This window comes from Acipenser ruthenus, chromosome 12 (assembly GCF_902713425.1).
Source record: "Acipenser ruthenus chromosome 12, fAciRut3.2 maternal haplotype, whole genome shotgun sequence".
Lineage (NCBI taxonomy): Eukaryota > Metazoa > Chordata > Actinopteri > Acipenseriformes > Acipenseridae > Acipenser > Acipenser ruthenus.
In genome coordinates this window covers 36,409,910-36,432,244 of record NC_081200.1, presented here as the reverse complement: position 1 = coordinate 36,432,244, position 22,335 = coordinate 36,409,910, and the positions used below count along the sequence as shown (strand labels likewise).

General features: G+C 39.4%; 1 protein-coding gene across 17 annotated transcripts in view; it reads left to right on the top strand.

The window, feature by feature from the left end:
- LOC117417102 (receptor-type tyrosine-protein phosphatase F) overlaps positions 1-22,335 on the top strand; it is a 168,139-nt gene that overhangs the window by 104,261 nt on the left and 41,543 nt on the right. For 10 of the 17 annotated variants that reach the window (XM_034028893.3, XM_059035003.1, XM_034028892.3 and 7 more), the window contains 6 exons: positions 11,361-11,630; positions 13,165-13,746; positions 14,019-14,152; positions 14,759-14,903; positions 16,566-16,871; positions 19,874-20,067. In XM_034028893.3, the coding sequence (XP_033884784.3) occupies positions 11,361-11,630; positions 13,165-13,746; positions 14,019-14,152; positions 14,759-14,903; positions 16,566-16,871; positions 19,874-20,067 (1,631 nt within the window). The remainder of the gene's footprint in view (positions 1-11,360; positions 11,631-13,164; positions 13,747-14,018; positions 14,153-14,758; positions 14,904-16,565; positions 16,872-19,873; positions 20,068-22,335) is intronic. The other 7 variants (XM_034028897.3, XM_059035007.1, XM_059035005.1 and 4 more) reach the window with 1 other exon arrangement.

Here is a 22,335-nt window from a genome sequence, read left to right as displayed (position 1 = left end):
TTTTACATGTCGATACACAAAGTTGATCTCACTGCAAGATGGTGTTTAAGGTATTATTGCTTCCTTCTTTTAAACTGAGTGGGAAAAGGTTTATGTGTTTTTTTTATTTTTATTTTTTCTACGCAAGTTGCTATTTTAATCATCTTGAATAAGGAATCTGTTACTAACCTTAATTAACAAGTAATATCACTAACTTATAATGCAGTACCACCTTAAATCATTATTCTGTTGATCACACAGGCGGTGTATTATAAAATATTTTCAAATTAATGTTAATTTATGACCAATACTGTCAGCCAGTCGTCGGCCCATATGTCCTTTGAATAGGTTTAGTGATTATTTTATATGTTTAGTAAAAAAAGGATTGCTTTTGCCATACTCTGAAATTGTTACCTGGGCACCTAGCTGTTTTCTTAACATATATAAAGAATGTCTATGACCACGTGATCTATGGTCCACTAAGAAGCGTATTTTCTTTTTACCCAGTGCTAAAATGCAAGAGGTGTCTGTTTGTTAAAACGTGTTTAGTATGCGAAAACATCCTTGCATCTGTGTTGCACTTTAGACTGACAGTAACAAACGACACTGTAACTCTTCCTCAGTAATGAACAGGATTCTTTCCTCTGCTCGCTATATCCCGATACGTGCCAAACAAGACATTGAAATTTGAGACTGACTTTTAGCCACAGGTCATATTAAAAGTTACGTTTGACAAAATGCAGATTAAAATGTAAATTATATCCATCTGACTAACATGTCAATTTTATTGCATACAGTACCTTATCTGTACAGTTTTGTTGTTGCAATATATATATATATATTTTATTGATTTTTTTTTAGAAAAGGTTCACACAAAAGTTTTTGCTCAAAAGAGCCAATTTCAGGTTGAAAGGAATAGTACAGTGTTAACTGTGTGGTAAATGACACCACAAACACATTAATGGATTTGAATAGAAATAAGCATTAAACATACCAAAACATTGGGAAGTTGGCTCTTTTTTTGCCATCTTTTTTTGTTGATTTTTTTGCCATCATAGTTTCAGGTCCCTTTAAATGCTAATTTAAATGCTCCCAAGTGTTCTATGCCATAGAAAATGAAGCCATGAGTTCAATGATAAAATCAGAAACACAACACCAATCAGAAGCACTCAGAATGATTGCTTGCATCATAAAAATATTGGGAAAAGGGTTTAAAACAAACAATAAAACATTCAAATGATACACTTTCAAGTGTACTTACTGACTGATAACATGCATTTAGTTAGATCTCTCAGGTAACATAATCCTGGTATATCTCACACTAAATATGTATTCAAGCTGCTAAGTAATATGTGTGTGTGTATATATGTATATGTATATGTATGTATGTATGTATGTATATATGTATGTATAATCAGCCAGCAGGGATGGGGGTAGCTCTCTCAACATTCAGGTGTGTTGTACACAATGTGGGTCAAGAGAGACCATTTTGGGGTTAAATTTCTCAACTTTTCTTGAGCAAATACGATATGTGTGTGTATATGTATATACAGTGCCATGAAAAAGTATTTGACCCCTGATTTTCTGCATTTTTGCATATTTTTAACACTGAATGTTATCAGATCTTCAACCAAAACCTAATATTAGATAAAAGGGACCCTGAGTGAACAAATAACACAAAAATTTGATACATATTTCATTTATTTATTAAAGAAAGTTATGCAACACCCAATGCCCCCGTGTGAAAAAGTAATCGCCCCCTTAGACTCAATAACTGGTTATGCCACCTTTAGCAATAACTGCAACCAAACGCTTCCTGTAGTTATTGATTAGTCTCTCACAGCACCGTGGAGGAATTTTGGCCCACTCCTCCATGCAGAACTGCTTCAACTCAGTGAAATTTCTGTGTTTTCGCGCATGAACTGCTCGTTTCAGGTCCTGCCACAACATCTCAATGGGGTTTAGGTCTGGACTTTGACTAGGCCATTCCAAAACTTTAAATTTCTTGTTCTTCAACCATTCTGATGTAGACTTGCTTGTGTGTTTTGGATCATTGTCTTGCTGCATGACCCAGCTGCGCTTCAGCTTCAGCTCACGGACGGATGGCCTGACATTCTCCTGTAGAATTCTCTGATACATAGCAGAATTCATGATTCCTTCAATGATGGCAAGGCATCCAGGTCCTGATGCAGCATAGCATCCCCAAACCATGACACTACCACCACCATGCTTGAGCGTAGGTATGAGGTTCTTACTGTGGAATGCAGTGTTTTGTTTTTGCCAGACATAACGGGGCCCATGTCGGCCAAAAAGTTCCACTTTTGACTCATCTGTCCATAGAACGTTGTTCCAGAACTCTTGAGGATCATCCAGGTGCATTCATGTTCTTCTTAGTGAGCAATGGTTTCTGCCTTGCTACACTGCCATGAATCCCATTTTTGCCCACTTTCTGATGGTGGAGTCATGAACACTGACCTTAGCCGAGGCGAGAGAGGCCTGCAGATCCCTGGATGTTGTTCTAGGGTTCTTTGTGACTTCCTGGATGATTTTACAGGACGGCCACTCCAGGGAAGATTTACTACTGTCCCAAACTTTCTCCTTTTGGACAATATGGCTCTGACTGTGGTTCGGTGGAGGCCCAGAGCCTTAGAAATGGCTTTGTAACCATTTCCAGACTGATAGGCATCAAAAACCTTTTTTCCGGAGGTCTTCAGGAATTTCTTTTGTTTTTGGCATGATGTGCCTCTAGAACCTGTGTGCGGACAACTTCACTCTGATGGTAAGGGCCAAAGTTAGTCAGATTTATATTGGGCAGGGCTGGCCCAAATCAGGCCTGGTTGTTAACCAAAGTACTCAAACAGCTGACCCTAATTATCCCTTTAATTGGGTTGAGTTAACTAGGGGGTGCAATAATTTTTTCACACCTGAAGATTGCATGTTTGATTACCTTGCACACCAAACAAATGAAAGAAGCACCAAACTTTGGTGTCATTTTTTTCTCTCAGACTCCCTCTATATACTACAACAACCCACAAAAAATTTGACCAAATACAATGTGAAAAATTTGCAAAAATGCAGAAAATCAGACAGGGGGCAAATACTTTTTCACGGCACTGTATATACACACATACATACATGCATACACACACACACACACACACACACACATTATGTACAGCACACCTTAATGTTGTGAGAGCTATCCCCCGTCCCTGCTGGCTGCTTAACATAAAACGCAGAAAAAAAGATCAGTTTCCTCCAGCAAATGCTGACTGAATGCAAAAATATTTGCAAAAGGTGTTGTGTAATGAATGTAAAGGGCCTGCCAGTGCAGTTTCTGTGACATTCTGATTCACTAGAATACAACGTCTTTCCTTGACAGATGGCCGACTCAAAGGTCACCATGCCTATTACTGCTGCAAAGTTTTCAGAGCGAGAGAGAGAGAGAGAGAGAGAGAGAGAGAGAGAGAGAGAGAGAGAGAGAGAGAGAGAGGCAGCATTTTCTATGTCGGTGTTAAAAAAATAAAAAAACACAAATCTCACCAAATTAAAGGATTGAGGCATACACTGCTGATACTAAAGTGGGGCATTGTATAATTAATTAACCAGTCACCAAGGGGCTGTGCAACCTGTCCTGAGCTCTGCTGGTTGAGTCATGTGGTTGCAGTTACAGTTCTTACAGTGTATTGTAACTGTAAATCAGAAATTAATGGCAGCCCATTTGCAGTTTTCAATCTCTGTGTGTCACCTCTTGTGCCAGAGTTCAACCTATCTAAAATTGGATAAAAGCAAGACCCCAACACATGAGCGAGATAATGCTGTCCTAGTCATAAATTCATGTGGAAATCAAGACGATAGCGCTGCCTTAGAGACACAAATTAATTTCTGCTTCCCGCGGCCTTTTTAACCAGTGTGGTGGTAATCTGTGTTATAATCAGGTTACTTGAAAGCTAAAGGTAGAGATAATTTAATTATTGGGAACATCCTAAAAGATGAATAACCAATTATCTACATGTCTGCAAAAAACCTAGGTTTACATTGTGGCCGCACTGCATATTGAACAAAAGAGATAAGCAGATAAGGCTGTGTGATTCACATGCCATGAAAACAGAGGAACCCTTTTGTTTCAGTAACCTGAATAATATTACCATCCAGCTGAACCCAAGATGTATTGTACTTTAAAAAGGACAATATTTTTCTCTGCCACATAAATCCTGTTGTGTAACGTTTCCTGTCAAGATACTACACAGAGAAAGATTGTCGTGCTTCTTGTCTTGACGTTTCAGCTCTTTAACATTTGAATTTGCAGGTTTTGATTGTGACAGCTAATGAGAAACCAGCTTGTACTCCTACAAATTGTCAAGGGCTCTGTGAATACATTTTTAGGCATAATATTTTTTTCCCTCAAGTTTAGTGAATATTGATGTAAAGTCTGCATGTACTGGTATGAGCCCTCTCCTGAATGCGGTGACAGCGGTGGATCTCTGATTCTTATGCTTCTTCGATGCTGCATTCCTTCTTTATTGGGAGCTCTTCACCGCTGGTTTTCTGATGTGTTGTTTTTCTTTCTGCCTACTTTCTTCAAGTTGTTCATTGCGTTCTGTGTTCATGTTGTTTGACAGTTTTTGAAAGATGACTCCCCTACCCATGAGAAGTGCGGAATCATATATGTTATGTGTGTGTGTGAATATATGTATGTGTATATATATATATATATATATATATATATATATATATATATATATATATATATATATATATATATATACACACACACACATGAGCGCACATTTCTGTACTTATGCTGTTATGGAAAGGAGTCAACCATTGTCATATTTTATTCATGTTTTGTGTGTGGATTGGCAGGTTGTTGTGCCAGAATGTTGGTATATATGTGTATGTACTGTATTTGTGTGTGTGTGTGTGTGTGTGTGTTAGTGGATGGATGTGTGTGGCTATGTGTTTCACCTGCACTGGCATTTTTTTCTATTTGTGACAAGCAAGTGTGTGGATGAATATATTATAGTTGACAATGCAAAAATAAACAATGGCTACATTCCCTTCAATTTCTTTTTTTTTAGCGTTCCTCAAAATTGGGCCTTTCAATTGTAAATACAATATAATTCCCTCCAGACTGTGGCTGATAAATCACGTACATCTCAGTAACAAGCTGAGATCTCTGTTTAGAGTAGACCAACCAATATAAACCCTTAGCTACGGTCCGTAAGATCATAGCATTGAATCCAGCTGTTAAAAATATCTTGATACAAATTACTTCTCTAATAGTAATTATAGCAGTTATAACCTTTCTTTGTTAACCCGGATGTCCATGATTAGGTAAGTAAAATTGTAATGTTTCTGTAATATCATTTTAAAATGACACCCACTGGCACAGAAGTTTGTTGTAAACCTTTGTCAAAATACAAAAAGGCAGTGATCAAGGGATTTTTTTTCTTTTTGGAATAATAACGCTACAATCATAGTGATCATCCACTATTTTCGTTGTAAATGCAGCCACAGATATAAGCGTTTGTATAGTAAACACATAGTGTTTGTGTGCAAAGAAAGACTGGAAAAATAAAACATACATATTGTGTATGAGACCTTGAGGCACATAACCCTGCTTGTACTTGAAGCTGGTGTTTGTGTCAACACTAGTTATTTATGTGACACAGTTGGATGCCTCTGTCTCATTTGTTATTGTGTATCAAAAATGTAAGTAAGTGTGGATTTAAATGGGACATAGCTCTTGCCTAGGTGTGTCGGTGACAGTGTAGAATGATCATGTGAGTATACTATGTGTGTGACTGTGTTCATCTACTGTACTGTTTGTATTTAATAGCATTTGAGCTTCCTTCTTGCCCCCTATATATGAGGTGGGTTATGTGAACCTGCAGAATGTGTGAGTTGTTTTATCTGTGCAGTATGTTAGATGGATTTGCTCATGTTGGAATTCTGCAATCCCAGAATTCAATGTTGCAGAATCCACTTGTATTGCACCCAGTTTTGTGTTTGGAACAACCTTGACCTGTTGCAGGACAAATTATTCTGCCATTGAAATCTGAAATTATAACAGGATTATGCCAAGGTGTTTGTCCATATTTTGTATACATTGTCCAGTACGTACGTACATATATGTGTGTCCATGTGTCTTTGTGGTGTGTTTTGTATGTACGTACGGGGTACTGACGTCACTTGTCTTGCTCTTTTTCACTTTGTGTGGGTAAGCCTACGATTGGCCTGTTTTACTCTCTCTGTCTTTCTCCTTGTCTTTTTTTTTTTTTTTTTTAAATTTCCCTCCTCATCACCATCGCACTGTGCCATCAAAACCAAACCAAACTCTCATCTCTCAGATCAGCGAGAAGGTTGGTCCTTTTCACTTCTTACCCTTCTACGCCAGGCCCGGCGCGGTCTGCAGTAGGGAGAGGAGAGCCGGCCCCCAAGCAGGGCACAGTGGGGACTGAGCTGGCTCTCTGTCGGGGCAAAGCCTCCGCACCAACCTCCCGAAACGCAATTCCTTCTGCCATGCCTCCTCCCCTTCTGTGATGTCTTGGAATGCTCGCATGGTTTCATGTTGTCAAAGCTAACAAAAATATATACTTTTTATTTTATTTTATTTTTTGTCTTTTAAAGAAAAAAAAAATGCTTTTCACTAACCACACAGGTTCTGCATTAGCTGTTGTCACATGTTAATTTATTATTATTGTTGTTATTATTATTATTATTATTATTATTATTATTATTATTATTATTATTATTATTATTATTATTACAACTTACAACTGATGCAGAACCCTGATGGACTGCCCTGTTTTTTTCTGCCATTTGGTAGCAAAATTATCTTTTCATGTATGAGCCTCAGTCTAGCACCCTTGTTCTGTAGCAGAAGTAAGCACTGCTTGAGAAATATGGGTTATTTAGTAAGTAAATTAATTCAATTTTATAGAAGATGATCAATGGCAATAAAGCAAGAAAAATAAATAAAATTAGGAAAAACTAAACTCATGCATATAGAAATAATATCTATTAATAAATCTTTGAGCGTGTGAGTACTAGAATTACTTCTGTTGATCGTTTTAAATATTGAATCAATTTTTAAAAGAGTATTTGATTTCTCTGTAAAAACAAAAAAACATGGCCCATTAGTGTTTTTGTGTAATAGTCTGATTGAGCTCAGAGGCATTTGTGCTCTAAATGTTTCTCAGTAGGGAAGAACAACAAAATGTGTCTGTTTATCCTTTTCTTTTAAAAGCACCACATTGCATGTTTTTTTTCCCCAAAGAAATTAGTTGCAAAAAAATAAAAATTGGATTTTGTGCTTAATAATTTGTTTGGTGCTAACAATTACACCCTACCGTCTTCCCCTTGACTTGAAACCACTTGCTGCTCTCTCATGCGCGTAATTATTACTTCTATAAATCCTGTGGCATTTATTAAAGGTTTACTTTATCCTGACAACGTAGATCTATTTTTATCTCTAATGTGTTATTTTCATCAGAGAAATTACAGGGAGCGAATATAAATTATAAAGCTTTCTAGACCCCAGTTGTCCTTCATTACAATTAGCATATCACAAAATGAATGCTGATATGTCTCTTCAGTAATGATTTATCCTCCTCCCTCTCGCTCTCTAACTCTCTCTAGCCGTGTGTTAGTGAAAACAATTAGGCTCTAAAAGTTATCACCGAAATATAAATCAAAACAAACTACCATTTTGGCAATTAAATGTAAAATGTCAGCCATCGGGTGGCGTTACAGGTTATGAGCAGAAGACAAACAGAACCTCCTCTTCTGGTACAGGCTTTTCTTCCCTTTCTTTAACACTTTGCACATTCATTGTTGTATGCTTCCCGATCCGGCACACCGTGTTGTTGGCAGAAAAGTGGATTTACATGTGTTGTTCTTTCAGAAGCCTCGCTATAGGGAGCCTGCCAGGTGCACTTGTAGCATTCAGTGTTTCAATCTGATAGCCGGCACAGTAATATAAAATAACTGTACTACAGAGTTTACGAGTGAGCAGATCGAATACTAAAAGTCATAGTGCAGGCAAATTAAATTCAAAGTGATGGCTGTAATCTTGAACCAACCAATATTAATCCTGGAAACAAACTAGGTCTTGGTCTAGTATTCAGAACATCATCATATTTTTTTTCATATTTGTATTCTGAACTGAAGGGTTTATGTTCCATTTTTTAGTCTAGCATTGTTAAATATTAATCAGTTTCAGAACTTGAGAACAATGCCCCCTCCTCTCACATTTTTATTGTAATTTAGTCTGCTTCCATTTGTTAAAAAAATAATTTAAAAAATGATACCAAAAAGATACAAGAAAAATGACCTTGCTATGAAACAAGGATGTGCAAAACCCAGAGGCTCCTCTATTGAAACCAGAGATTATAACCAGAAGACTTGCTTTGCAGGTCACCCTGCAATGGTAATGGTAGAATCCAAAGCCATTAAAATACCAATGAGAAAGAGACAGGGGCAATAAATACCCGTTTCTCACTCCTGAACCTCAGCGAATGCACTGTAATGCATGATGAATATATATATATATAGTAGAAAATGCGGATGCCAACGCTACAGAAGGGATCAGGAACAGTTTTTAAAATCCGGGGTGCCTCCTGGTATTTACATATAATATCATTTTTTTAATTTTATTTATTTATTCATTTATTCTCTGCTTTTCTGGAGGAGCCTAAGCTCACTACAAGATGTGTTCTGTTTTCTGCGTGAGCTGTTTAGAATGGCTTTCCTTCAGTGCTGAGTTTATTTGGTACACAAGTACAAGTGAGCGCTACTGAGTCGGCACAGTAACATGAACCTCAGACTCTAAGCCAGTGATGGAAAGAACAGGTTATCTTCAGATGAACACGAGTGGATGTAGGTGCATGCTTGCTGTGATTACAATATGTACATTAGACAAGAGAAAGAGGCTTGCTTTATGTTCTGCTCCACTGCATGTATGTATGAGGTATCTGTGCATTAATTGCTTTGCTGCCCAGTTGTAGACTTGGCTATGCCTTCCTCTTCCCTTAGTCCTAAACAGCCTCTCCCTTAAGTTTTACCTGTGGATTGCTCCCTTCGCCTGCAGCATGCTTCTAATGGGGGGGGACGGGGGGGACGGGGCGGGGGGACCAATTATGTGCTTCACTCAAGCTAGCTTCATTAACATACATGCTGCTTATTATTTTACAAACATGTTCACTGCTAATTTTCACTGTACAAAAAACAACAATATCCTATGCCTTAAAAGCATAATTACGTCAGCGTGATTCTTGCAAAATGCAGTCGATAAGAGCTGGGATGTTCAAACGATATGACCACCATCATGTTGAAACCATTTCCATGTCCATGGGTAACTCAGTATTATCATTCTGTTTATCTACACAGTTACTAACTTCAACTTTGTTAATTTTTTAAGCAAACCCAGCAAATTAACCCAGCAAATCACTATGGCTGACATCCTTGTTAAGCTCCAAAGCTCAGAGTTGTTCAAAAACCAGCCCCCTCCCTCAAAGAAAGAAAGAATATAACAGTGTTTACCTGGCTTGAATAGTAAATCACCCTTGCATGCAATCTTGACACACAAGCACTTTATAAGGGACAAAAATACAAAGAGGAGTCTATTTATCTACACAGAGCAGATGTTACAATTGCAACTATTTATTGATTTTCATTATCAATAACCAGTAACTGATGACATTTCTAGAGAGTGATGGACAGTAATTTCAATATCTGTTAACTTTAAACATAACTCCACTATCTCATACCCCCCTCCCCCCCCCCACACACACACAGCATACACGCACCGTTCTGATTGTAGAATGTATTGCAGCGTTCCTGAACGTGGACTAACAAGGCACACTCTGCAATGGTGGGGTAGCAAGAGGGGCACACTGCGTTTCAGGAAACACATTTGATTGCGGTCACGTAAACTCTGCAATCTTTCTGTCTTTGTTTTGTTTTTTAGTCCATGGAAATATGCTATTTAAATGTTAGAAGATGAAAATAGGGGCTGGCATTATTCTGTCTTTGGCTGTCTCCTAGAATTATTGCAAACTAGCTACCAGATATTCACCTTAACTGCTTGCTAGCCAGGAAAAATGAAAGTCTTTTAATATATGTTGCATTGTGGTAAGAAAAGAATAATAAAAAAAACCTATATTGCAAAATTAAGTTTATTGTCAAAGTGTTATGTTTTGTTGTGCCAGAACAGCTACAGTCTGCAGTACCATTATGTTTGGCATTATATTTTAAGTAGCTTTCCATTTGGCCTTGCAACCTGTAACATCATTTAGACATGACGGATTGAAAGTGCGGTTTTAAAAAAAATTTTATTAATAAGAGTATTTGTTGCACATGAAATGCATTTAGGTAACGGCTGAGCAGAGATTTTAGCATTTTACAGAGATAAATTTCTGCAGCACTTTTTAATATCCAAATATTTGATCTATGCAAGCAAGTTAAAAAAACAAAAAAGAGGAATAGAGGTAAATGACAACGTAGGGAAAGAACGCATGTAGCTCTGAGGGTCTCTCACTTCAAAGTGCAAGTATGCAAATGCTGCAGACTGTGTGTATTTGTTCTGAAAGGGGCCTGAGCTCCAGCTGTTTATACCTAGCTGACATTAGCCATTAGCTCAGCTGGCATGGTTCATAACCAACCAGGACACAACCAGCAGTCCTGGAATAACTACTAGTACAACCCCCCAGCTTCAAGAAGGCATAATTCCTGTGCCCACATTTATATGCAGATATTGCTATTCAGAGGTGCAGTTATTTTGAATGGAAATTCACTTTAAGACATATCCACTGATGAGAGTTCAGTACAGGCATTTTTCTGCAATCACTTAAATTACAGTTCTAGCATGGCCTCTAATCATACTTCTCGGGAATACATCTACCCAATATTAACATTTTGAATGCTGGTAATTTTTTCTAGTATTTTGTAACATGTATATTTAACCTGAAATCATAGATTGTTGTAATTTTAATCCAACAGTGTGCTGCATTCTGTGAAACCAAAACATTTAAAATGCAGGAATGGAAATAAGACTCCTATTGCACAGTAGTTTCACCCATTCCAGCTATGATGAGCCACCACGTATTGGGTAACAAGCTCAGGTATGTCTAATTTAAATGCATAATAAAACCAGGAATGGATCGGACTGCTATGTGATGGTAAACTTATTTCTGTCTCTAAAATTTCTAGTATACTGATCACAAGATTAATGTATTGGAGGATAAAACTGCAGTATACTGATAGAAATCCAAGTGCTAATATCAGCCAAGTCCTGAACAGCTAGAGTTTCCCCTGCTGTTACCAAGCTGCCATTGCCCTTTCTACATTCCTATATGCTGCTCTGTTCACTTTGGCAGTCCGCCGCGTCCCTCCCCGCTTCTCCATCCCCCCCACCAACCACGAGGTAATGCCTGGGGGCAGTGTGAACTTGACCTGTGTGGCGGTGGGCGCCCCCATGCCCTATGTCAAGTGGATGGCTGGAGTTGTGGAGCTGACCAAAGAGGACGAGATGCCCGTGGGCCGCAACGTGCTTGAGCTGACCAACATCCGCGAGTCCGCCAACTACACCTGCGTGGCCATCTCCTCCCTGGGCATGATCGACGCAACTGCTCAGATCTCCGTCAAAGGTAAGATCACAGCTAATGAAATCTGTGTTGATTACACATGAAATCGAGAGAGGAAAAGGGAGTTTTGGCTAAATAGCCGTCTCCAACATGGTTACTCTTACCCTAGGTTCAGATGCCTATTTGAGGTTGCAACCTGACAAGGGTAATGCTTGGTGTGGTGAAGAAAATTGTTATTTAGATCCAATGTTAAAGTCTGGGCGGCACTTTGTACGATTGTGGGTTTATAAAGTACAAAGTACGGAGACATGATTTGACAAAGGGACTGAAACTGTTTTGGTTTGTGGAAGATTTGTGAGAAGAGCAATTAGCTACAATGTAGGTAGTTTTGGCATAATTTTAGCATGCAAAAATGTAACACCATTCACTATAGAAACCTAACAACCTTAACAATGTATGTCCCTCTTGGCTTGACTCCTAAAAGATACACAACTAAATTGACATTTGCTAATCTGCATCCTTTTAATGATCTAGATTATTATATGCATTAGTTATCTCTTATACAGTATAAATGAGCACATTTTGGGGCTTACTGGCAGAACCTTTCAAGAGAGTTGACAGACATATTTGCTGTTGATGTGTTTAAGGCTAGGTTTTATCAGGTTAAGGCTAGAGGGCTAGTAGTCAGCAGATCCTCACTGACAAGCCCAACAGTCAATGCTTTGCTAATTGGCTGCAGTATCTCAGTCCCAACTTTCATATATAAAGCAAAACCAGAATCGGTTTCTCATTTTTGCAAAACCTTTTAAAAAGGCTCAGTTATACTTAAATCTATTTTGAATATATATTTTTTTTGGCCTAGTAAACAGTTGAAGTCAAACAATACTGATAGTTTTAATGAAGTAACCTTTTTTACAATATTAGTGTATCTCTTCCAGTGATCGATTTGGACTTAGACAGCATAATAAATATAAAAAACAAATAATTTTCCATTTTGCACGCAGTGCGTAGAAACATTACAGCACCTTACATTGCTGTTACATGATTTAGGGCAAATTTAATATGGATTTGCAGAGCTATAAACAGTGGTTTCAGTGACATTACATTTTTAATGAGGTACTGTTAGATCCATTATATTTTTTTTACAACACAAAACCAGAATCAATTTTTACAGTTAGGTGCTCTTAAATAGCTTGTTGTGTAAATTAACTCAAAAACTAAGAAACAAGAGATGAGATGGTACTAAAGGGAATCTAAGCTGCTTTCTTTGAAACCTGTGGTGTGGGGTGTGGGTTGAGGTTCAGACACATTAGAATGGTGAACTCCTATTGAAGTGGGCCATGCTCTCTAAATAACTGTTTGCGGCTGTGGATTTTGTAAGCATTAGGAAGAAATGTGTGTTTTCTGCTAGGTTCTAAAAGGAATATAAGTTCAAATCCAGGCAGCATTTGGTCGGGCAAGCCACAGAAGACAAGATTAAGAAGGAGATTCAACTGCTTAGATCTTGATCAGTGTAAAAAAAAAAATCTAGATTGACTCTATAACCAATGTTTTGTCAACTTTGATTTTTTAAATGTATTTTGTTTAATCCGTGCAGCCTTGCCAAAACCCCCAACTGCACCAGTAGTGACAGAAACCACTGCCACTAGCGTGACCCTGACCTGGGATTCCGGGAACCCAGACCCCATCTCATACTATGTGATCCAGTACAAGGCAAAATCCTCAGAGCGTGGCTACCAGGAGGTTGACGGAGTAGCCACAACCCGCTACAGCATCGGAGGTCTGAGCCCCTACTCGGAGTATGAGTTCCGGGTGATTGCAGTCAATAACATCGGCAGGGGCCCCCCCAGTAACCTTGTGGATGCCCGCACTGGGGAGCAGGCCCCCTCCTCCCCCCCACTGCGGGTCCAGGCTCGAATGCTGAGTGCCAGCACCATACTGGTGCAGTGGGAGCCCCCAGAGGAGTCCAATGGGCAGATCCGTGGCTACCGCGTCTACTACAGTGATGACCTGCAGAGGCCCCTCAGCTCCTGGAACAAACACAACACGGATGACAGCCGCCTCACGACTGTCTCGAACCTCATCACTGGCACCACCTACAGCATCCGCGTCCTGGGCTTCACCTCCGTCGGAGATGGGCCCCCCTCAGACGTACTCCAGGTCAAAGCACAGCAGGGTGGTGAGTCATTGCACCAAAGTCTCTGAATGATCAGCTGTTTTGTCTACCAGTTATTCAACGGCAGTCTGTAATAATCAAAGGGAACCATTAACCCAATGTTGTATTGTTTTGGTTTTGGTGTGGGACAGAAAGAAAATGAAAGACAACACTTTTTCAGCTACCTGTGCAAGCATAAATGTTTCATTTGTACTTGTTTTATCTTTAATACTTAGGATACCTAGATTCAGCATGTCTTGATTCTCACTCTGTGGCTTTTTCTTCCCTCTTTCCAGTACCCGCCCAACCCTCGAATTTCCAAGCAGAGGCCGAGTCGGATACTCGGATAATGCTGACCTGGTTACTGCCGACGCAGGAGCGGATCATCAAATACGAGCTGGAATACTGGGAGGAAGGGTCTGACAAAAAGGTACAGAACCACTGGGGGAAGCTAAAGCCCTGTCTATTAACTCTGTTCGGGTGTGATTTTACTAATAGGTACTGTAGGTAAATGGGCTTTGAGGGTCAATGAGGGGGAAAAAAAGAAATCTCATCCCTGAGGCTGCACACAAGAGTGTCTCACCTGCTGCTGTCCAAGTGAATTAAATGATCCTGCCCAGTATAAATTCACAAACAACTTGAATACAGCTTAACACTGGCAATATGCTTTTACTGAAAAAAATGCTTTACCATAACCAGTATTGACATTGATGTTACATGTTAGTTGTTTTAACCTTTTCCATCATTATCAGAGACTTCTTGATCCCCTAGTACTGACTTTTTGACTAATTACTAATCAATACATAATTACACATGTTGATGGTTCTGCAGAGCAGCACGCCATGATAGTCTAATTGTTCTTTTCTGCAAACCACCATCAGTCATGAGTTTTGGAACAGACAATTAGCTTCATTTCAGCCTTTGGTAATACCAACAGTAAGCCTTTTGACACAGTCTTATTCAGTGAAACTAGAACAGCTCTGAAGACACTCTGGACGACAAGTTTCCCATTTGTTGTGTGTTTGTGCTCTAACAGCAACGCTTGAATCTGAACCCAGCCGACTCGTATGCAGTGGAGGGCTTGAAGCCGGACACCATGTACAAGTTCACCCTTGCTGCACACTCTGACTTCGGAGTGGGAGTCTACACACAGCCCATAGAGGCCAGGACAGCACAGTCCAGTAAGTGAACCACCCTCCACACACCCCTTTCCTTTGGATTACTGTGCTAGCTAGCAGATGAAAACAAAGCAGAAAGTCTTCTTTCAATAAAAGAAAATGATTTCACAGGCCAGTGTAATCCCTATTCCTGTGTCCCATGAACTTGTACTGTTCACGTGAGGATGGTTAAGGTCTTTTGTGCCCCTGACAGAGAGGAAGAAGGTAGGTGAGGTAAATGGAAAACAAAGAATTCATTTTAAGATGTATTTCTTTACATTTTTTTTTTATAGAGGATGGGCTTACAGAAATAAAAAAAGTAAATAAAGAGAACAAACAATACAATGTATTTCAAGCAGTAAACAAACCATTGAAAAACAAAGCTTATTATTATTATTTTTTTTTTCTGTAGACTGCTGTAGTTTTCAAACAACTGTTTTCTAGCCTTAAAGGCAGAAGAAACAAACATTGACTGTACTAGGTCCAAAGCCTTTGGTCCCAGTGTGGTCGATGGCCACATTGTGGCCCTGAGTTCCTTTGGGATAGCATAGTGTTCTGAGGAACAGATGGTGGTTATGATCTGGAACTGATCCTTTGTTACAATTTAAGAAGCAACTGAGCTTAAATGTTTAATAGACAGCTCTGCTTTGACTTACACAGAACTTTTACTCTTCTGGGTGGTCCTGTAGAAAATGAAATCACAAAAGCACGCTGTTTCTGTGAGCCAATTCTGATACCCCACCCCCCCCTCCCTCCCTCCCCCTTCCTAATGTCCCTTACATGATGCTTAAATAATTAGCATTGATGTAATGTAGATTTCCTCTTGCACAATCCAAATAAAGGCAGGCTCCTTCCAAGAGTATAGTATTGAAATCTGCCTCTCCAAGTCACTCTTTATCTCGTTGCTTTCTGCAATATTGCGTCAGGGTCTCCTGGTATTTCTGATCAACTCACTAGTGATTCTGACGAAACCTCACACTCTGGTTTGCTCAGAACATAAGCGGAGGGTCCACATTTCTGTCAAAGTAAAGCTCCTCTGCTTTGATCTCTGATATGCAAAGAAAAATGTGCATGTGTAGTAGTATTATTTCTTGTTATTATACTACATATGAAAAAATATTGCCTTCCCATAGTTCATTTATTATAAAGAGAGAAAATATTGCTGTGCATAAAGCCAACTACCAAATCAGGATCATTTAATAACCCGAAGACCAGCCTGTTTAAAGTTGGTATTCCATTTGTGATTCCTGCTCTGGATACTAAAACATAAGCAGGCATGTGAGAGAAATTTGCATTTTACCAAACCCCTTCTGAATTGTGCTATATTGTTTTAAGTTTGCATGTTCCTGCATGTGTAATTGCCATTGTGTTTGCCATCTTGCTTTTTGTTTAACCTGGACTGTAGAGAACATGCCAAGAGTTTTTTTTTGTTTTGTTTTTCATAAACAAAGAGTCTTTAAGTCTTATGATATTTAAACAACACCTTGATAAAACACAGTAAAAACTATGAGCAAACTGATTTATGTTAGCTTGGAAGCCTAAAAGAAATAAAAAGAAAGTTTTCTCTGAGCTCTTTGTCTAAAGGTTTCTAAAGCCTCAACAATGTGACCATATTGAGTGTATTCTACCCAGTCCAGAGCTCCATTTCCTTCCCTTTCATCCCCCCCTCCCCTGTTGTGTTTTCAGCCCCCTCCGCCCCCCCTCAAGAAGTGCATGCTGTCAGTCTCAGCTCCACCAGCATCAAGGTGAGTTGGGTAGCGCCCCCTGCTGGGAGCCGCCATGGAGCCATTGTCCAGTACACAGTTGCCTACCAGGCTGTAAACGGGGAGGACAGTGAAAAGCACGAGGTGTCCAGCATTTCAGCCGAGGCCACCAGCTATGTCATGGAAGCCCTGGAGAAGTGGACAGAGTATATGGTGTGGGTGAGAGCTCACACTGACGTGGGGCCAGGACCTGAGAGCCCTCCAGTGCATGTGCGAACCGACGAGGATGGTATGTCCAGAAGCAACTGCGAACTAACTTTATTTTAACACATGGTACAGGCACACCTCTCTTCTCTTCATGCTGTAGACATGGGTGCATGCCATGATTAAATGTTCTACTATTTTCACAAGCTGCATGGTCACAGACTTTTGTTTTAAATTTGCTCTTTTAAGAGTTTCTCATAAATTGGATAAATTGGCAAACGTGAAATGAAGTGAAACAAAACAATTACAAGTACAGGTACTCCCTCACAATGTTCAGTCAGAAGGAACATTTTTTTATAAGTCTACTTTGAGATGAAGGGATACAAACACTCTAATGTAGCAGAAAATTGGTATTTTGCCACAATGGCTTATAAATGAACACAAGGGAGGTGTGACTGTATGTTTCATTGAGGGGCGCTGGGTATAAGAATTTTGTTCTGGTGATGCACTTTTCAGAGGCTGGATGTAATAATGGCAAGCAAACATCTAACTGAAAACTGGTTTGTAAATTTACCATGAAAACAGACTTAAGCTTATCACCAAGGTGCTGTAGAACTATCTTTGAGTTGAAGTAGCGTGAAGATGTACAGTTTGGGCAGATTAACCTTTCAAAACCCAGAAAAATCTGCACGTGTGTAGACCCTCTCAAGAAAATCGAAGTATATTTTAGATAAGTGGAATAAATTCGAAATGCTTAAGACCCCGAGCTGCTGATTGTCAGCTCTCTCACTGCTGATAAAAAAAAAAAAAAAAAACATTTAGTACCTAAGCTTGCAACAGCTTTGGTCCTAATCTTCTAACACTGTATGTTACAGTGCCTTCTGCAACTTGCTTTTATGATGGCTAATAAACCAACCAGTGCAATGTCCCTCATAAATTCCTGTGTTTTTTCCTTTTTCTGCTGTCTTTATTAATAATATTCCCTTGTTCTATTTTGGGTTTATATTGTCTGCATCTGTTCTGTTCAGAAAGGGTAATTGCATCCTATTTGCAGCGCTGAACAGCTGCTCTAGGACGGCTGAGCTCAGCTGCCGATTCTAACTCAGTGTTGTCAAACTTAATAGTTTTGGCAGCAGACAGGAAGGTGGTGGAGGTGGTGGGGACATGGTGGAGAAAGCTCAGCCTGTATGATGTAAGACCAAGGTCAGAGCTTGCATCTGTAGGGCCCAGCCATCTGATACAGCGGTCGTACTGGTGGCAGTACCTGGTGCTGCAGCAGGCAACCAACAGACACTGTGTTCTCTCCAAGGGTAGAAACGCCCAGAAATGCCATATGCTGTGTTTTAGTTAATAGGATTAACTCCGCTCCCCTGAGTGCACATCCAGATCTGCACACAGAATTCCCACAGGGCAAATGAGGTGGTCTCTTCATACTATTTTTACTTTTATTTTCAATGACAGCCACGTCTTAGCTTTGTATTAGTCTGAAACTTGCCAAGAAATACCCGCAGCGTGAAAGAATATAAAGTTAAATTGTTTTATTCTTTTCAAACTTTTTTTTGATATTCACACCGGTACACTTTGTTACTGTGTGGTTGCGCCGCTATGACTCACCTTCTATTTGTCCCTATTCGGTTTAAAAACTCCTCTCAGTTGTTCTTCGTAGTCTACGTGCCAGCCTCCTCGCCAACAGGTATTTGTAGCTGATATCTGTTACCAGCAATTAGAGCGTCTCCGTTTTCAGCGTTGGCTGTGAGCAAGCATAGTGTCCATTTAAGCTAGAGTTTGTGATTAACTGACTTAATGTACTGAAACGCATCCAATGTTTCATTCTATATTGAAAGATATTTACATTTCACTAGGGCATAACCTTTCCTTTACTTTACCGGTATTTGCAGTGATGTCATTAGGACAGTTCTGCTTGCCTCGTTTCTAAATGAAACATTCGTTAAATCGGAATGAACTTCCCGAGTGACTGATGTATGTTCACATCCCCTGCCGGCTGTTTATCAAATTAGTTTCTTGTTGGTTCAACCTGCCTCCCAGTGTCCAGTATGCGTAAAGCTGGGGCCAAAGGTGATCTGGACTACAGTGATACATATTTAATGCCATGTTGTATCCTTGTGCTTAGAGGTTCCCAGGCCAATGCTAAATTTAGAAAGAACTCTGAGCCAGTCCACCCCTGGAGATCTTTCTTTGAGAGATTAGTACTGAAACCATGAGAAGAGTAGTAGGTGCGGGGGGGTTCTGTTTGTCTGTTTAGGGATCTGTCTGCAGTTTATAGTCAAGAGTCGTAAGAAAGATAAATGGCCTTTCCAAACAGAAAGAGATTGCAATGGAGATGGGGGGTTGCCTTTCTCTACTCTGTGTATATAGACTTGGATAATCCTTCAGAGGAAATATCTTTCTAATTCCCTCATTCTTCGCTAGAATCCCTTTCCAGCCATTCATCTCAATAACTGAGGCTTGATTTGCACTGTTATCACCTTGGCGTACAAGGGAACAAATACCCTTATAAGGCTGTGCCCTGATTGTTTACAGGTGCCTGCAGTATCACCAAAACTGCTTAGAACAGACTGAGACCTTGACTTGAATCTGCAGAGCCCCCGGACTGTGCCTATGTCTATATATAGTCTCCTTACACAAAAGTTTAAGACCAAGTGCTGTAAACAAGTCGGAACAAGCAGCAAAATGAAAAAATAAACTGCCAGCGTCTGCATCGTTAGTGATTTTTAGCAGCTGAATTTTCATTTGCTGTTAGTACAGCTGTTATGTGACTTGCCGTGTAATATCTGGGGCCTGGTTTAAATACCTGTGCATTAGATGTCTGATGATATGCAATATTTTAAAATAATGTAACATTGCTGTTTATTGGCATGCACATTGTATACAAATATGTATATACACGCTTGCAGGTGCACATATCCATTACATACGTGTGTGCAAGGAGAACTTGGAAATCAAAGAAAGACGTTCAGGAGCTCTGGAGCGATTTGAAGTCAAGGTCTCTGTCTGATGTTCAAAGTGTTTTTTGTTATTTTTCCCTGCCTTTGTGCCTGTAATATATCATTCCTTACCTGTTTACAGTGCCTAGCGCACCCCCAAGGAAAGTGGAAGCAGAAGCCATCAACTCCACAGCAATCCGAGTGACATGGAAAGCGCCACTCTCCAACAAACAGCATGGGCAAATCCGAGGGTACCAGGTGACTTACTCCCGACTGGAGAACAGCGAGCCACGAGGACAGCCACTCATCAAGGACATCATGCTTCCAGAGGCACAGGTACCGCACAGCCGCAAACACATTACTTCACAATGCACAACTTCAAATACTCTACTGTATATCCCACACATGCAAATGCACAATCTTACCCTGCGTGCACAGTATATTGCCAATGTGTAGAAGATAGGCGTGCTATTATCATTACTACTGTATGTCATGATCGTGTTTGTTTTTGTGCTTTATCTTAATCATTTATTATATTTCTGTTAGTTATAAATGAATACGTGTCCAAGTGTATTTCACTTCAGCAAGGTATGGTTCCTGCAGCAACAGTAAGAATTAAACGTTATGTTACAGGTGATGTTCTAATTGGGGACTGGTTTTAATTTTACATGTGAATATTACATCTGTGGCTTTTTGGATTTAAATATCCATTGTGTTTTGCTTGTAAAAATGCACTGCCTTGTTATTCAGTTTATGCATTATAAATCCTTAACCCTCTTGTTACGTAAGTGCTAAATTGCCTGAAGAAGAAAAAAAAGCATGCCATAGCAGTATGGATGTAATCCTTAGAGATTCATATATTAATGTATATTTGAAAACCTCCTTTGTGTTACAATGTACTAAATGTAGGAAACGCTTTTCAAGAATATTTACATACATGCATACATACATACATACATACGTAGGCTTTGTTAAACTAGAATGTATTTATGTCTGCTGTATACATACAGCAGAGAAAACACAATCTGTGGCGTCTGTTTAGTACAAAATGTTTTAAGATACAGCTTTATCAGCATGTATTTACAATAATGCTACCTGTCATTTTTGGTGTTATTTGCTTACTTCATTTTTTTTTTTTGCTGTGACATGTTTTCAAAACATGTTTGCTGCATTTTGAGAAATGTGTCAGTTTAATTTTTAAACTGCGAGATTGGGTAGGGATTCACTCAGCGTGTGCATTCCGTACCTATCTCCATGGTATTGTAACATAAAAGATAAAAGCCCCCACAGTGAATACAATAGCCAGTGTTCCTGACTGCCCACTATCAGTTGTGTTATTGATTACAGTTTTTGTGTAGCTGTGTTTTAGATTAGTTTACATTTTTTGAAATGTATTATTGCTGGAACGGTATGCCACATGCAGATGTATCACAAACTGCAGACTTGTTGAGGCTCGACTCCCCTCTTAACCACAGAGCCAGCTGCAAAACATGTCTTGTTTACAAGATTAAAAAAACGGTAACTTCAGTAAATGTGAAATGATGTAGCAATGGTGCCAAATGTGTGAATTCATAAGCCCCAAATAAAAAAAAAAACACTATCTTCTAAACAGATTTCAGAAGGTTGTTGTTGTTTCTGAAAAACCTTGAAACATTTTACATACAACCATATCTGAGCAATTAAGAGATTGTATTCAGATTTCAAAAATGCAAGCCAAAACCTGACCTTCAAAAGACATCTTGCTGTTTTAAATACGTAACACTAAACGTGCATCCACCACAATTTTATGGCCATAAAATATAAAAGTTTGTGTAACAGACACTGTTGCAGACATTTCCCAGTGCTGATTTGTTCCTCAAAAACAAGAACGTTTTTTTGTTTTTTTTTTTTAATCAAAAATCAAGTCTTTCCTAGTGCTTGATGTGGTAAGCTGAGAAAAAAATATTTCTTTACTTAAAGGTGCCAGTAGCTGCATTCAGAGAATAAGTATTCCATGCCTGCAAGTCCACTGCATTTAAATGCTGAAGGTGTCTTTCCATTGCTGTGCAAGCTGTTACTTCGCCATATGTATAAGCTTATTAGTTTGAGGGGAGTGGGTGGGGATCGGGGGGGGGGGGGGGGGGGGCTACTGTGGATAACGAAAATCAATTGGGAACAAGACTTGTCTGAAATGCTTTCAGTTGTAAATACAGTAGAGTTGCAGTGATTTCATTGATTTATGTGTCGGCCCAGGCAGGAATCAGTTATACACGTTACTCAGCGGCACATTTTTACAATTGCTTTCTTCTTCGCTTTTTCACAATGTCTAAATGTTTTTTTATATACCCTGCCAAACTAACACAAATTGCAAGAGACGTTTTATTAGATGACAATTTCATGCAACTTAGAATAAGGAACCAACAACAAAGATTTGGTTCAGCAGCACCAGCACCACTGATTGAGTTAAACTCAGAAATGCATTTGCAGACTCGAGCTCTGGATGAAGCAGTTTATATAGCCGTAAATGTATAATCCGCAAGATCTGCTGCTAAGTACTTAGGTATTGAACTGTGGCTCTATAGTGGCAGTACTGGGTGTGCACTGCGGGGGACTGAGCAGTCATGA